Source organism: Theropithecus gelada, chromosome 3 (assembly GCF_003255815.1).
Source record: "Theropithecus gelada isolate Dixy chromosome 3, Tgel_1.0, whole genome shotgun sequence".
NCBI classification, from domain to species: Eukaryota; Metazoa; Chordata; class Mammalia; order Primates; family Cercopithecidae; genus Theropithecus; species Theropithecus gelada.
This window is the reverse complement of record NC_037670.1, coordinates 8,051,701-8,064,193: the sequence shown is the minus strand read 5'-3', so window position 1 is coordinate 8,064,193 and position 12,493 is coordinate 8,051,701. Positions and strand designations below refer to the sequence as shown.

Sequence of the window (12,493 nt, the reverse complement as noted above, 5' to 3'; positions counted from 1 at the left end):
GCTCACTGCAAGCTCCGCCTCCCGGGTTCACGCCATTCTCCGGCCTCAGCCTCCCGAGTAGCTGGGACTACAGGCGCCCGCCACCTCGCCCGGCTAGTTTTTTGTATTTCTTAATAGAGACGGGGTTTCACCCTGTTAGCCAGGATGGTCTCGATCTCCTGACCTCGTGATCCGCCCGTCTCGGCCTCCCAAAGTGCTGGGATTACAGGCTTGAGCCACCGCGCCCGGCCTAAAATTTTTTGTAGAGATGGGGGGACCTCACTATGTTGCCTAGGGTGGTATTGAACTCCTGGGCTCAAATGATTCTCTTGACTCAGCCTTCCAAAGTGTTGGGATTGCAGGTGTGAGCCACCTCGCCCAGTCTTTTTTTGTTTTGTTTTAAATATATGACGTTTTGCATATTTATTCATCGGTTGCTGGACATTTGGGTTAGTTTCACTTTTTGACCATTATAAATAATGTCAAAACATTCATGTATAAGTTTCACATTGGCCCAGTGTTTTGTTTCTGGAATGTTTTTGTGTGAACATAAGTTTTCAATTTTCATGGATGTATAGCTAGGAGTGGAGTTGCCGGCTCATTCATTTAAATTTTTTTGAGTTTTGACATTTGCATCATTTAATCTACAACACGCTCTGTAAGTTCCAAGATACTGAATATTTATTTCCCTGCATACAACTTGGGCTGTTCCTTGCAGGCTCTTGGCAGGCTTTCTACCTGCTTTTCTTGTGTTTCTGCCTCTAACCCAGGGACCCAGGCGGGGCACGGTGGCTCACGCCTGTAATCCCAACACTTAGGGAGGCCAAGGAGGGTGGATCACTTGAGGTCATGAGTTCAAGACCAGCCTGGCCAACATGGTAAAACCCCATCTCTACTAAAAATACAAAAATTAGTCGGGTGTGGTGGTGTGTGCCTATAGTCCCAGCTACTGAGGAGGCTGAGGCACGAGAATCACTTTAAACTGGGAGGTGGGGGCTGCAGTGAGCTTAGATTATGCCACTGTACTCTAGCCTGGGTGACAGAGCGAGACTCCATCTCTAAATAAATGTCAATAAATAAATTAGGGACCCCTCTTGGTGCCCAGTAGTCATCAGAGCTTATAATGACCATGTACATGGAAATGGGCCCTGGGCATGGTAGCTGATGCCTGTGATCCCAACACTTTGGGAGGCTGGGGTGAGAGGATCACTTGAGTTCAGGAGTTCAAGGGCAGCCTGGGCAATATAGCAAGACTCTTATTTCTACAAAAAAAAAAAAAAAAAATTAGCCAAATGTGGTGGTGCACGCCTATAGTTACAGCCACTCTGGAGGCTGAGATGGGAGGATTGCTTGAGACCAGGAGTTCGAGGCTGCAGTGAGCAAATACATTTAAAGAAACAAACAGCCGGGCGCGGTGGCTCAAGCCTGTAATCCCAGCACTTTGGGAGGCCGAGACGGGCGGATCACGAGGTCAGGAGATCAAGACCATCCTGGCTAACACGGTGAAACCCCGTCTCTACTAAAAATACAAAAAACTAGCCGGGCGAGGTGGCGGGCGCTTGTAGTCCCAGCTACTCGGGAGGCTGAGGCAGGAGAATGGCGTAAACCCAGGAGGCGGAGCTTGCAGTGAGCTGAGATCTGGCCACTGCACTCCAGCCTGGGCGACAGAGCGAGACTCCGCCTCAAAAAAAAAAAAAAAAAAAAAAAAAAAAAAAAAAAAAAAAAAAAAGAAACAAACAAACCAGGCCCTGGGTCTAGCTGCTGCTGCTTGAGTTTCCTGCTCAGCTCAGGTAGACATCTCTTGGAAAAACATCTCAAATGTGATGTTCTGCTACCAACTTTTACAAGGCGAAGACCACATTCAGCTGCCAAGAACCGTCAGAGCAATCACCTTTTTTGTTTTGTTTTGTTTTTGGAGATGGAGTCTTGCTCTGTTGCCCAGGCTGGAGTGCAGTGGTGTGATCTTGGCTCGCTGCAACCTCCGCCTCCTAGTTCAAGCGATTCTCTTGCCTCAGCCTCCCAAATAGCTGAAATTACAGGCACACATCGCCATGCTCGGCTAATTTTTTGTATTTTAGTGGAGACGGGGTTTCACTGTGTTGCCCAGGCTGGTCTTGAACACCTGAGCTCAGACGGTCTGCCTGCCTTGGACTCCCAAAGTGCTAGGACCATAGGTGTGAGTCACTGCGCCTGGTCACAATCACCTTTCTTTCTCAGCTGTCCTCCACACATGCATCCAGACCTGTTGCTTTTTCTACCACATTCCTTCTTTAAAACATCAAGATGTAACTCACATAACATAAAACCATTTACAGCACACAGCTCAGTGGTTTTTCGCAAACTGTGTTGTGCAGCTGTCACCATGATTTCATTGCACACATTCCCTTTTGGTGCATATTTTTTTTCCGCTTTCTTTACCATGGGAGCTGACCCGACACTCCCTCCCCTGCCCCAGTCAGCTGAAATTCACATGACAAAACCAGGGTCGGCAAAGTGACCAAAGATGATGCCCTTTCCTTTTGTGGCCTTTGCTTTATTTTTAAATTAAATTAATTTTTTTTTTTGCATTTGTTGCTTTTTAGAGACAGGGTCTTGTTCTGTTGCTCAGGCTGGAATGCAGTGGTGCCATCATAGCTCACTGGAGCCTCCAACTCCTGGGCTCAAGTGATCCTTTGGCCTCAGCCTCTGAGTGATTGGGACTACAGGTGTGCACCACCACACCTGGCTAATTTTTTTCGGGGTTTTTTTTTTTTTTTTTTTTTTTGAGACAGACTCTCGCTCTGTTGCCCAGGCTGGAGTGCAATGGCATGGTCTTGGCTCACTGCAACCTCCGCCTCCCGGGTTCAAGTGATCCTCCTGCCTCAATCTCCTGAGTAGCTGGGATTACAGGCATATGCCACCATGCCTGGCTAATTTTTGTATTTTTAGTAGAGATGGGGTTTCGTCATGTTGGCCAGGCTGGTCTCGAACTCCCGACCTCAGGTGATCCGCCCACCTCGGCCTCCCAAAGTACTGGGATTACAGGCGTAAGCCACTGTGCCTGGCCTAATTTTTAATTTTTTGTAGAGACAAGGTCTCCCTATGTTGCCCAGGATGGTCTTTAACTCCTGGGCTCAAGGGATCTGCTCACCTCGGCCTCCCAAAGTACTGGGGTGACAGGCATGAGTCACTGCACCTGGTCCACCCCACTTTTTTTTTTTTTTTTTTGAGATAGTGTCTCACTCTGTCACCAGGCTGGAGTGCAGTGGTGTAATCTCTGCTCACTGCAACCTCTGCCTCCCGGGTTCAAGTGATTCTTCTGCCTTAGCCTCCCAAGTAGCTGGGATTACAGGTGGCTGTTACCACGCCTGGCTAATTTTTGTATTTTTAGTAGAGACGAGGTTTCACCATTTTGGCCAGGCCGGCCTTGAACTCCTGACCTTGTGATCTGCCTGCCTTAGCCTCCCAAAGTGCTGGGATGACAGGCATGAAGCACTGCGCCTGGCCCACCCCACTTCTGAATTCCCACTACGGGTCCTTCTTTGCATTCTACCTGCTGTGTTTCTTGTCTCACTAAGCCTAGCTCCTCTGTCCCTCCCTGCTTCTCAAAGTCTTCCCTCTACTATTGGCTGGTGGCTCTTCATTTCCTGGTCCAAGCACAACACCCCCTTGTGGTCCATCCTAGCACTGCACCCCCTGTAATGCTCTGGGAGGGACGCCTGGTGCAGGGGATATGGTGGGCCCCCAGCACCAGCACAAGGGGATGGTTTTGAGAGTTCTGGGACAGTCAAGTTCCCCCATGGATGTTCCGGCTCCAGTGGAATTATCTTTTTTTTTTTTTTTTCTGAGACAAGTCTGACGCCCAGGCTGGAGTGCAGGGGCACAATCTCGGCTCACTGCAACCTCCACCTCCCGGATTCAACCCATTCTCCTGCCTCAGGCTCCCAAGTAGCTGGGATTATATAGGCACCCACCACCACACCCAGCTAATTTTTGTATTTTTAGTAGAGATGGGGTTTCACTATGTTCACCAGGGTGGTCTTGCCCGACCTCAGGTGATCCTCCCACCTCCACCTCCCGAAGTGCTGGGATTACAGGTGTGAGCCACTGCACCCGGCCCTCCTGTGGTATTATCTGAAGGCCAGAGCGACAGGACTTGTCTTCAGACCCCAGGCATAAAACTTTCCCAGCAGCTAGAACTCTCCTGGGCTCGGGGTGAGGGAAGAATATTCAGGTTCCATTTTCACTTATGGTCTCCAGGTTCTGTTCCTGTGGGCCAGCGGTGAGGCAGGGTTGGGGCGGGGGTTGATGGGGCCTAGGGCAGGTGTGGGTCTTCAGCCCTGCCCTGCTCACAGCTACCCACCATGGAAAATCTGAGAGAGGAGAAGGGGAAGGGTGTCAGGTCTAGAACCTGCTGGTCTCAAGCCCATCTTTTCTTGCTGGCATAGCCCCAGTGCCCCGCCTACCAAGAGGGCAGGAGCCAGAAGCATGGTGCCCCCTCTCCTGCCCGCAGGGTATCTAATCTGGAGGTATCAGCTCCTGGGCTTCTGGAACTTACCTGTTGTTGTGATGTCCATGGCAGGGCTCTAGGTTTGGGTCAGAGACCCTTCGGCTGGGCAACCAGCCCCTGACCTTCCCCTACCATCAGAAAGGCCCTGTCCAACTTCTTCCCCGCACTGCCCCCAACTCCCAGGCCTGCCTCTGCCCAAGGTCTGGGTGGAGATGCTGGGCATAGTAGCTGGTCTCAAGATGGCCCCCAGTCATCTTTACCTCCTGGTTTCCACCCACTTATGTAGTTCCCTCCCATGTCAAATCAAGCTGGGTTGTATCACACCAGAGCATGATGGAGGCAATGGTGTGTTAATTCTGTGGCTAGGAATAAAAATAACACTTTGGTTTCTAACCTGGACCCTTGCATCTCTTGCTCTGGGGGAAGCCGGGCGCCATATTGTGAGGACACTCAAGCAGCCCCGTGGGTTGGCCCACGTGGGGAAGGACTGAGGCCTCCTGCCTACAGCCAGGCCTAACTTAGAAGTGCATCCTTCAGTCTTAGCTAAGATTTCAGACAACGGCAACCTCATGAGTGACTCTGAGCCAGAATTGCTCAGCCAAACTTCCTGAATTCCTGACCCACAGAAAATGTGATCCATAAATAATGATCCTATTAAGCTGCTAAGTTTGGGAGCAATTTGTTATGCAGCTCAGGTAACTAATACAACCCCTCTGGCTCTGGGGGCCCTTCCTCAGATTCTGCGTTTTTTTTTTTTTTTTGAGACGGGGTCTCGCTCTGTCACCCGGCTGGAGTGCAGTGGCCGGATCTCAGCTCACTGCAAGCTCCGCCTCCTGGGTTCACGCCATTCTCCTGCCTCAGCCTCCCGAGTAGCTGGGACTACAGGCGCCTGCCACCTCACCCGGCTAGTTTTTTGTATTTTTTTAGTAGAGACGGGGTGATTCTGCGTGTTTTTCTACCCGCCTCTAGCCCCTGGTCTGTGTTCCCCCGACCACAGTATGGAGGAGAAAGAGATGAGACCAGGTTCTGGCTAGATCAGCAAAAAACCAGACAGCCACCAGCCAGCATCGTTTTTTTTTTTTTCATTTTAATTAACACTTTACAAAGTACAAAATATACTGTCTTTTTTGGGGGAACATTAGGTAATTTTTTTTCTCTCCAACATACAGTACATGAATCTCGAGGGTTTTGTGTTTCTTCAACAAGAAAATAAGCTTGAGGGCCCCGGGGGGTAGGGATAAGATGGCGGGTTCTCCCCTTCACCCAGATCTTGGGACCGACAAAACGCCGCTGCTGCTGGTGACTCGGGCAAGCCAGGTGAGGGCTGGAGGGGGCCGTGGGCAGGAAGTCCCCTGTCCCCACTACGATGGGGGGCTCTGGGCAGGGCAGAGGTCCCTCAGTACACCATTCATCCAATCACCCCCATCTCAGGATAACGGAAATGATTTTGGCATAGAGAAAGAGGAGGGCTTGGAACTGTTATCAGCTCCCTACTCTTTTAGAGGGAACTCTGCTCAACTCCTCCTGGACCGTCTTCTGAATACAGGTAAACTGAGGCAGTGGAAGGGAAACCACATTGGCCTTGGCCTGTCTTGGGACCTGAACTTGGTCTGCTGTTCACCCTGCCACCTCCAAAGTTGGGTGAGGGGCGGCGGTCTCCAATTCTTTTGGACTTTCTTCCAGAATGAGCCCCAGTAGATGAGGGAGCGCCGGCCCCCAAAAACTCTCCCTGTGAACGCCATCTTTAGGATGGACCTTTGGAGAGTCGGCACGGGCAGCCCCAGTCCCTTCAAGTCAGAGCTGGGCTGCATCACACCAGAGCATGGTGGAGGCAACAGCGTGTGAATTCTGAGGCTAGGGATAAAAAGAACACTTCGGCTTCTACCCTGTGCCTTTGAATCTCTTGCTCTGGGGGGAAGCCGAGTGCCATACTGTGGGGACACTCAAGCAGCCTCATGGGTTGGTCAACCTGGGGAAGGACTGAGGCCTCCTGCCTACAGCCAGGCCTAACTCAGAAGTGCATCCTCCAATCCTTAGCTAAGATTTCGGACAATAGCAACCTCATGAATGACCCTGAGCCAGAACTGCTCAAACTGTTCCTCACACCTCTGCCCCGCTCCAGAGTAGTTCTGACAAGTGGGGTGAGGCCATCCTACCAGAGATGCCCCACCCTCTCCCCTGGAGCCAGGGCCTGCATTCGAGTCCTAACCTCACTCACCTAATTTCTGCACTCGAGGCCCGAAAGCAAGACTGCTACTGAGAACTCAAAATGCTCCAAGAGCCAGTCCCATTATCTCAGGTGTGGGCTCGGCACGCGTGCACGCACACACACGCTAATGCATAGGAACACATCCGCGCTCACACGTACATGCACACGCGTGTGCACAAACCACCCAGGCCTGTGTCCCCACTCCTAGCACACAGGCCACCCTGCACTTCCAATTTCCATAGCTCCTCTTCCCTCGTAGCGACAGCCATAAGCTCTCGGCCACCAGGCTGCCCCCGGATGCCAGGGCTCAGGCCTCAGGCTCCTGCCTCTGCTCCAGGCTGCGCCTAGCTGGCTTCCTTCCCTGGGGCCTCTTGTTATTTTTTGTACAGGCAGGGTCTTGCTATGTTAACCAGGTTGGTCTTGAACTCCTGGCCTCAAGCTCTCCTCCTGCCTTGGCTTCCCAAAGTGCTGGGATGACAGTCCTGAGCCACCAGGTCTGGCCTCCTTTGAATGGGCCCCCGCCAGGCCTAACCCCCTCCCTCAGCATGGTACCCAAAGCCAGTGTATTTTCTCTGTTGGAGAAGCCCACCGGCCTCACTCAAGCTCTGCCTATTACACCATTCAGTGTCTCCATTGCTCCAGGCCTGCTCCGAGCGGGTTAGAAGGTTGGGGGAGCTTCTTCCTATCCCCATGCAAAGTGCCTCACTCAGGAAGTGGTGTCAAAAATCCCATTGGCTGGGCGCGGTGGCTCACACCTGTAATCCCAGCACTTTGGGAGGCCAAGGTGGACGGATCACCTGAGGTCAGGCGTTCGAGACCAGCCTGGCCAACGGCGAAACCCCGTCTCTACTACAAAAATTAGCCGAGCGTGGTGGCAGGTGCCTGTAATCCCAGCTACTTGGGAGGCTGAGGCAGGAGAATCGCTTGAACCTGGAAAGCAGAGGTTGCAGCGAGCTGAGATCGCACCACTGCATTCCAGCCTGGGTGACAGGGTGAGACTCCGTCTCAAAAACAAAAAACAAAAAACAAAAAAACCCCTCCCCCCCGCCATTGTACGGCTGGGGTGCTCTTGCCTTAAAGCCCCCTCTCTTAGCTGGGGCTGGGAAAAGCCCTGGTTGTCCCCACATCCAGATCTCAAGGCTCAGAAAGGGGCCCAGGGTGGCCTTAGGACTCCCCAGGGTATCCCTGGAAAATGTGGCCAGGAGGAGGGGGTTGGTGGGAGGGGGTCGGGGTTCACCTTTGAAGATCACCAGGCAAATAGTGCCCTGCAGGGGCTATGACAGGGGCCTGGCCCTTCCTGTCTTCCCAGTCTTCTCTCCTGACCTCCAGGGCATCCTCTGTCACCTCAGAGGGGCAAGCCCCTCCAGACCAAGCCTCCTCCTGCTAAACAAATGTCACTGTGGCTATGCTGCTGCTTCCAGAGGCCACACTGGGAGCCTCTGATCCCCCAGCTCCTTCCTTTCCTATCAACAGCCTGGAGGTGAGAATGCCGGTGGTTTGGAGTGAGGCTCTGGGCCCCCGCCTCTGAATCTTGGGGACGGGAGGCTACCAGGGTCAGGCCTGCAAACCTCTCCAGCTCGGATGCATGCCCTGGGCTGAGGACGGTGGCATGGGCAGTGCCCCTTGAAGGGGGGCGGTCCTAGAGATGCCCATGGAGGACGGAGGTACAGAGTCAACAATGCCCAGATCTTCGCTGGGTCAGGATGAGGGAATGAGGGAAAAAGGGGTGTCCTGGAAACCAGAGGAGCCCCACGACGAGGCAAAACTTATCAGTGGCAGGGAGCGGGTGGTCACTGCTCTGTTCCTCCCCATCCTTCAGTTCCCACTGGTACTCAGTGTGCAGCAAGGGAAGGGGGGGGGGGAGTTGAGACTGTCTGAGCTTTTCCTACTGGAGAACCACACAGGGGCCAAGACACACACTCCAAGAGCCCAAGTGAGCCCCAGGGTCACCTGCTCACCCCTAGAAATTCCATGAGGCCAGGCACGGTGTCTCACGCCTGTAATCCCAGCACTTTGGGAGGCCGAGGCACGCGGATCACTTGAGGTCAGGAGTTCAAGACCAGCCTGGCCAACGTGGTGAAACCCTGTCTACTAAAAATACAAAAATGAGCCGGGCGTGGTGGCGGGCACCTGTAATCCCAGCTACATGGGAGGCTGAGGCAGGAGACTCGCTTGAACCCAGGAGGTGGAGGTTGCTGCAGTGAGCCGAGATCGTGCCCCTGCACTCCAGCCTGGGCGACAGAGCAAGACTCCATCTCAAAAACAAAACAAAAAAATCCACATCATGGATGGAGAGCCCTCCTTCTCCCCGCCAGGCACCTGCCCCATCCGCCAGCGCCAAGATAACGGGCCCACTCCTCTGATTACCTCCGAGGGATGGACAGCAGATAGGTACAGAGTTCCATGCAACTGCGGATGGAGCCCCTCCGAGAAACACACACACCTCCAAGTGGGGTCTGGGGCCTGGAGAGACGCTCCCACCCAGCAGACCAGGAGATGGCTGGGGGACGAGGGCAGACGGCCCCTGCCTAGGGAAAATCACACTCACGCCCCACCCCCAAAGAGCTGTGGAGATCAAACCAAAACGACACTACACACAGGACGCCGAGAAGATAAACCAAGCTTTACACGAGCAGGATGGGGACGGGAAAACTAAAGGGGCCCCCTGTGACCGAGGAGCGGGGTCCCCGGGGGGCAGATCCCATGGATCGGGCTAGAACAGGGACCACCCCTGCAGAGCCAGCCAGGGCGGAGAGCCACACCCTGGCCACGGCGCGCCCCGACATGCGTGCTTTTCTCCATTACACGAGGCCAGTCCCGAGGAGGTGCCCCGGGAGCAGAACCTGAGATTTCTAAGCTTGCAGGTTACAAAAAACAACAACAACAAAAAAACAGATAAGCCACCTGTGTAAAAACTGCCACCCACGGAGGCGGGATGCAGGCAGCGTGTGGCCCATTCAGCAGGCCCGGGTCTTCAGGGTGAGGCCGCTGGTGGGGGGCAGGGGAGAGGGGGTATTCTGATTAAAAGCAAGAAATTCCTTCCTCCCTCGGGATCAACGTCCCCCCAAATAAAACAAGGGTACCCAGGGACCTTGGCTGGGGAAAGCTGGCTGCGGGAGGCATGACCCACGCCACAGCGGGCTCTCAGCACCCATCCCACGTCCCGTGTCGCAGGCTCTTTGAGCTGCTGGCTTTGTTCTCTCCAGTCAGGTCTGAGGGAACCCGTCGGCTTCTGTAATAATCGTATTGCCTATATACTTGAATTAAAAATATATGGTGGCTCACGTGCCCGCGTGCATGGCAGACGGCGCGGGGTGGAGGCCGTCACGCCCACACACGTGTGCACACACAGCAGGGAGCTGTGTCCACGACTGCGCACACAGTATATATTAACATATATATTGCTCAAGTATATATGCTATTTACAGTATATATCTCTATCAACATAAAACACAGTATTTATAGGTGTGTACAATAGATACGTCCTAGGAAGTCTAGGGGACACACGACTCTGGGGTCACGGGGCCGACACACTTGCACGGCGGGAAGGAAAGGCAGAGAAATGACACCGTCAGGGGGAAATGACAGAAAGGAAAATCAAGGCCTTGCAAGGTCAGAAAGGGGACTCAGGGCTTTCACCGCAGCCCCGCCCCACTCAGCCGCCTCCCTTTTGGGACCAGTAATGTACGAGTTTTGTTTTGGAGTTTTGTGCAAAACGAATTAACTTAAAAAAAAAAAAAAAAGTTGGTTTCTAATTCATGTGGTGGGTCCCGAACACCCACAAGGATCTTAAAGAACAGCTTCTCTATCTGGTGGGCTTCCAGGGCACCAAGGGTCCCACTCAGCTCAGAGCAGCGGGGAGCACTTTGTCAGGACTAGAAAATATCCCTTCTCCTCTGACCTCAGAAACAGCACAACTTGGCTGGGTGCGGTGGCTCACGTCTGTAATCCCAGCATTTTGGGAGGCCGAGGCGGGCGGATCACTTGAGCTCAGGAGTTCAAGACCAGCCTGAGCAACGTGACGAAACCCTGTCTGTATTAAAAACACAGTAACTAGCCAGGTGTGGTGGCACGTGCCTGTAATCCCAGCTACTCGGGAGGCTGAGGCAGGAGAATCACTTGAACCTGGGAGAAGAAGGTTGCAGTGAGCCAAGATCGTGCCACTGCACTCCAGCCTGGGCAACAGAGCAAGACTCCATCTCAAAAAAAAAAAGAAGAAAAAAAAGAAAACCAGCACAATTCAACCACCGGAGCTAAAGCCACAAGGGCCCTCGGTCCTGCTCATCCAGAAAACCACCCCACTGGAAGGGACACCCTGGCTGACCCCATGCCTCCTGGACAGGAACACTGAGCTGGCCCGCCACCCGCTGTCCACCTCCCCATGGCCCTCGGGTTCCCTCACGCCCTCCGCTGCTCAGACAGAACCACAGCTGGTTGGGGAGGTCCTACGTGGGCTGCCAGCGGCTCCAGCGTCTTGCAACAAATCTCTGCTCCCAGCTTCCCTTCAGAAGACAGGGCCAAGGCTCCTGTGACACCTCCCCACTCCTATGCCTGTCCCTGGAGCCACAGAGCACCAGCCTAGTGACGCGGAGCCTCCAGGCCCCCTTGACAGAACTCAAACAGGTCCTATCCTCGCCACACAGGAACTACCGCCAACAGCAGCCTGGGTGCAAATACATTAAATAAAAAACTAAAACAAAGTATGGTTTTCTCTATTAAGGCTCAGTTAAGCTGCCTCCTGGGTCAAGTACTCATGAATGCCACAGCCCCCGACCGCGGGGCGGGCGGGCAGGCAGGTGAGTTGGGGGCACGGGAGAGAGGAGGACGGCGGGGAGTCCTATGCTGGTCTAGTCGTCTGTTGGGGAGGTGGGACACCACCTAAGAGACCCCAGGCCCGGAAAGTCAGGGATGTCCCTGCTGGGGGAAGCTGAGGCTCTACCTGCCCAAGTCTGGTCCAGGGAGAGCCGAGGGGACAGGAGCTGGTGCTCCAGGCTGGTGGGTCTCCTGGGACCCTCCCTCCTCCCCCAAGGACTGGGTGCTTGTGGGGGAGGATCTGGACAGGGCCCTCTTGGCAGTCTTGCTGGGAGTCAGGCCCAGGCCCTGTGGTTGGCAGGCGGGGTACAGGGGGAGTCTGGGTCCTTCCCAGCTCGAGGATCCCACCTGGGCTCCTGTCTGAGCCTCACCAGCCCCAATGACCTGAGGGGGCCGCGCTGGCCTCCATTCTGAGGGAACCAGCCCTGAGCTGATGGAAGCAGAGACCAGTGACCCCAGTACTCACCCCCAAACCCTCCCGGGCACCCCAAACTCGGCCCCACCCTGCCAACTCCAGCCCTGCAAGGTGACATGACAGCTGGCACGCCGGTGTCTCGTAGGAGGGACTGGCTTCCCTCGGCATCTGCCCCTGGCCATGGGTGAGGCCAGATGAAAAGGCGCATCAGCTCACGGGCTCCCTGGGCCTCCGAAAGCATTTTCTGGGGTGGGGAGGTGGGGAAGAGAAAGGTCGTCCTCTGGAGGGCCTGGGGGGCTCCGGGAAGGCAGGAGGGCATGGGGAGACCTTGGCGTGGGCCCCTGACCTGGAGGGATTGGCAATCGACGGAGTCTCCCGGAGAGGCCCCTTTCTCGGGGTCCCCAGGCCGATTTTCCAGTCTGTAGAGAAATACTGCAAGATCAATCTTCGGGGTTAGGGCTGGGCCCGGGCGGCGGCAGGGAGGAGCAGAAGAGGTCCTTCTAGTGCTTCTCTGCTTGGCTGACCTTCAGGGCACTGATGACACCATTGATGTTCTCTTCTGGGACCTGTGCGGGGGGGAGAGGAGGCA

At 54.4% G+C, this 12,493-nt stretch overlaps 2 protein-coding genes across 2 annotated transcripts in view; one reads left to right on the top strand and one right to left on the bottom strand.

Moving 5' to 3' along the window:
• The window catches only part of RCC1L (RCC1 like), a 59,289-nt gene extending 49,328 nt beyond the window's left edge, over window positions 1-9,961 (top strand). The window contains exon 11 of the mRNA XM_025378702.1: window positions 8,993-9,961. Within this exon, the coding sequence (XP_025234487.1) occupies window positions 8,993-9,040 (48 nt within the window). The 3' untranslated portion in view covers window positions 9,041-9,961. The remainder of the gene's footprint in view (window positions 1-8,992) is intronic.
• Window positions 5,535-12,493, bottom strand: part of CASTOR2 (cytosolic arginine sensor for mTORC1 subunit 2) — a 68,223-nt gene continuing 61,264 nt past the window's right edge. Inside the window, exon 9 of the mRNA XM_025378703.1 lies at window positions 5,535-12,470. Within this exon, the coding sequence (XP_025234488.1) occupies window positions 12,405-12,470 (66 nt within the window). The 3' untranslated portion in view covers window positions 5,535-12,404. The remainder of the gene's footprint in view (window positions 12,471-12,493) is intronic.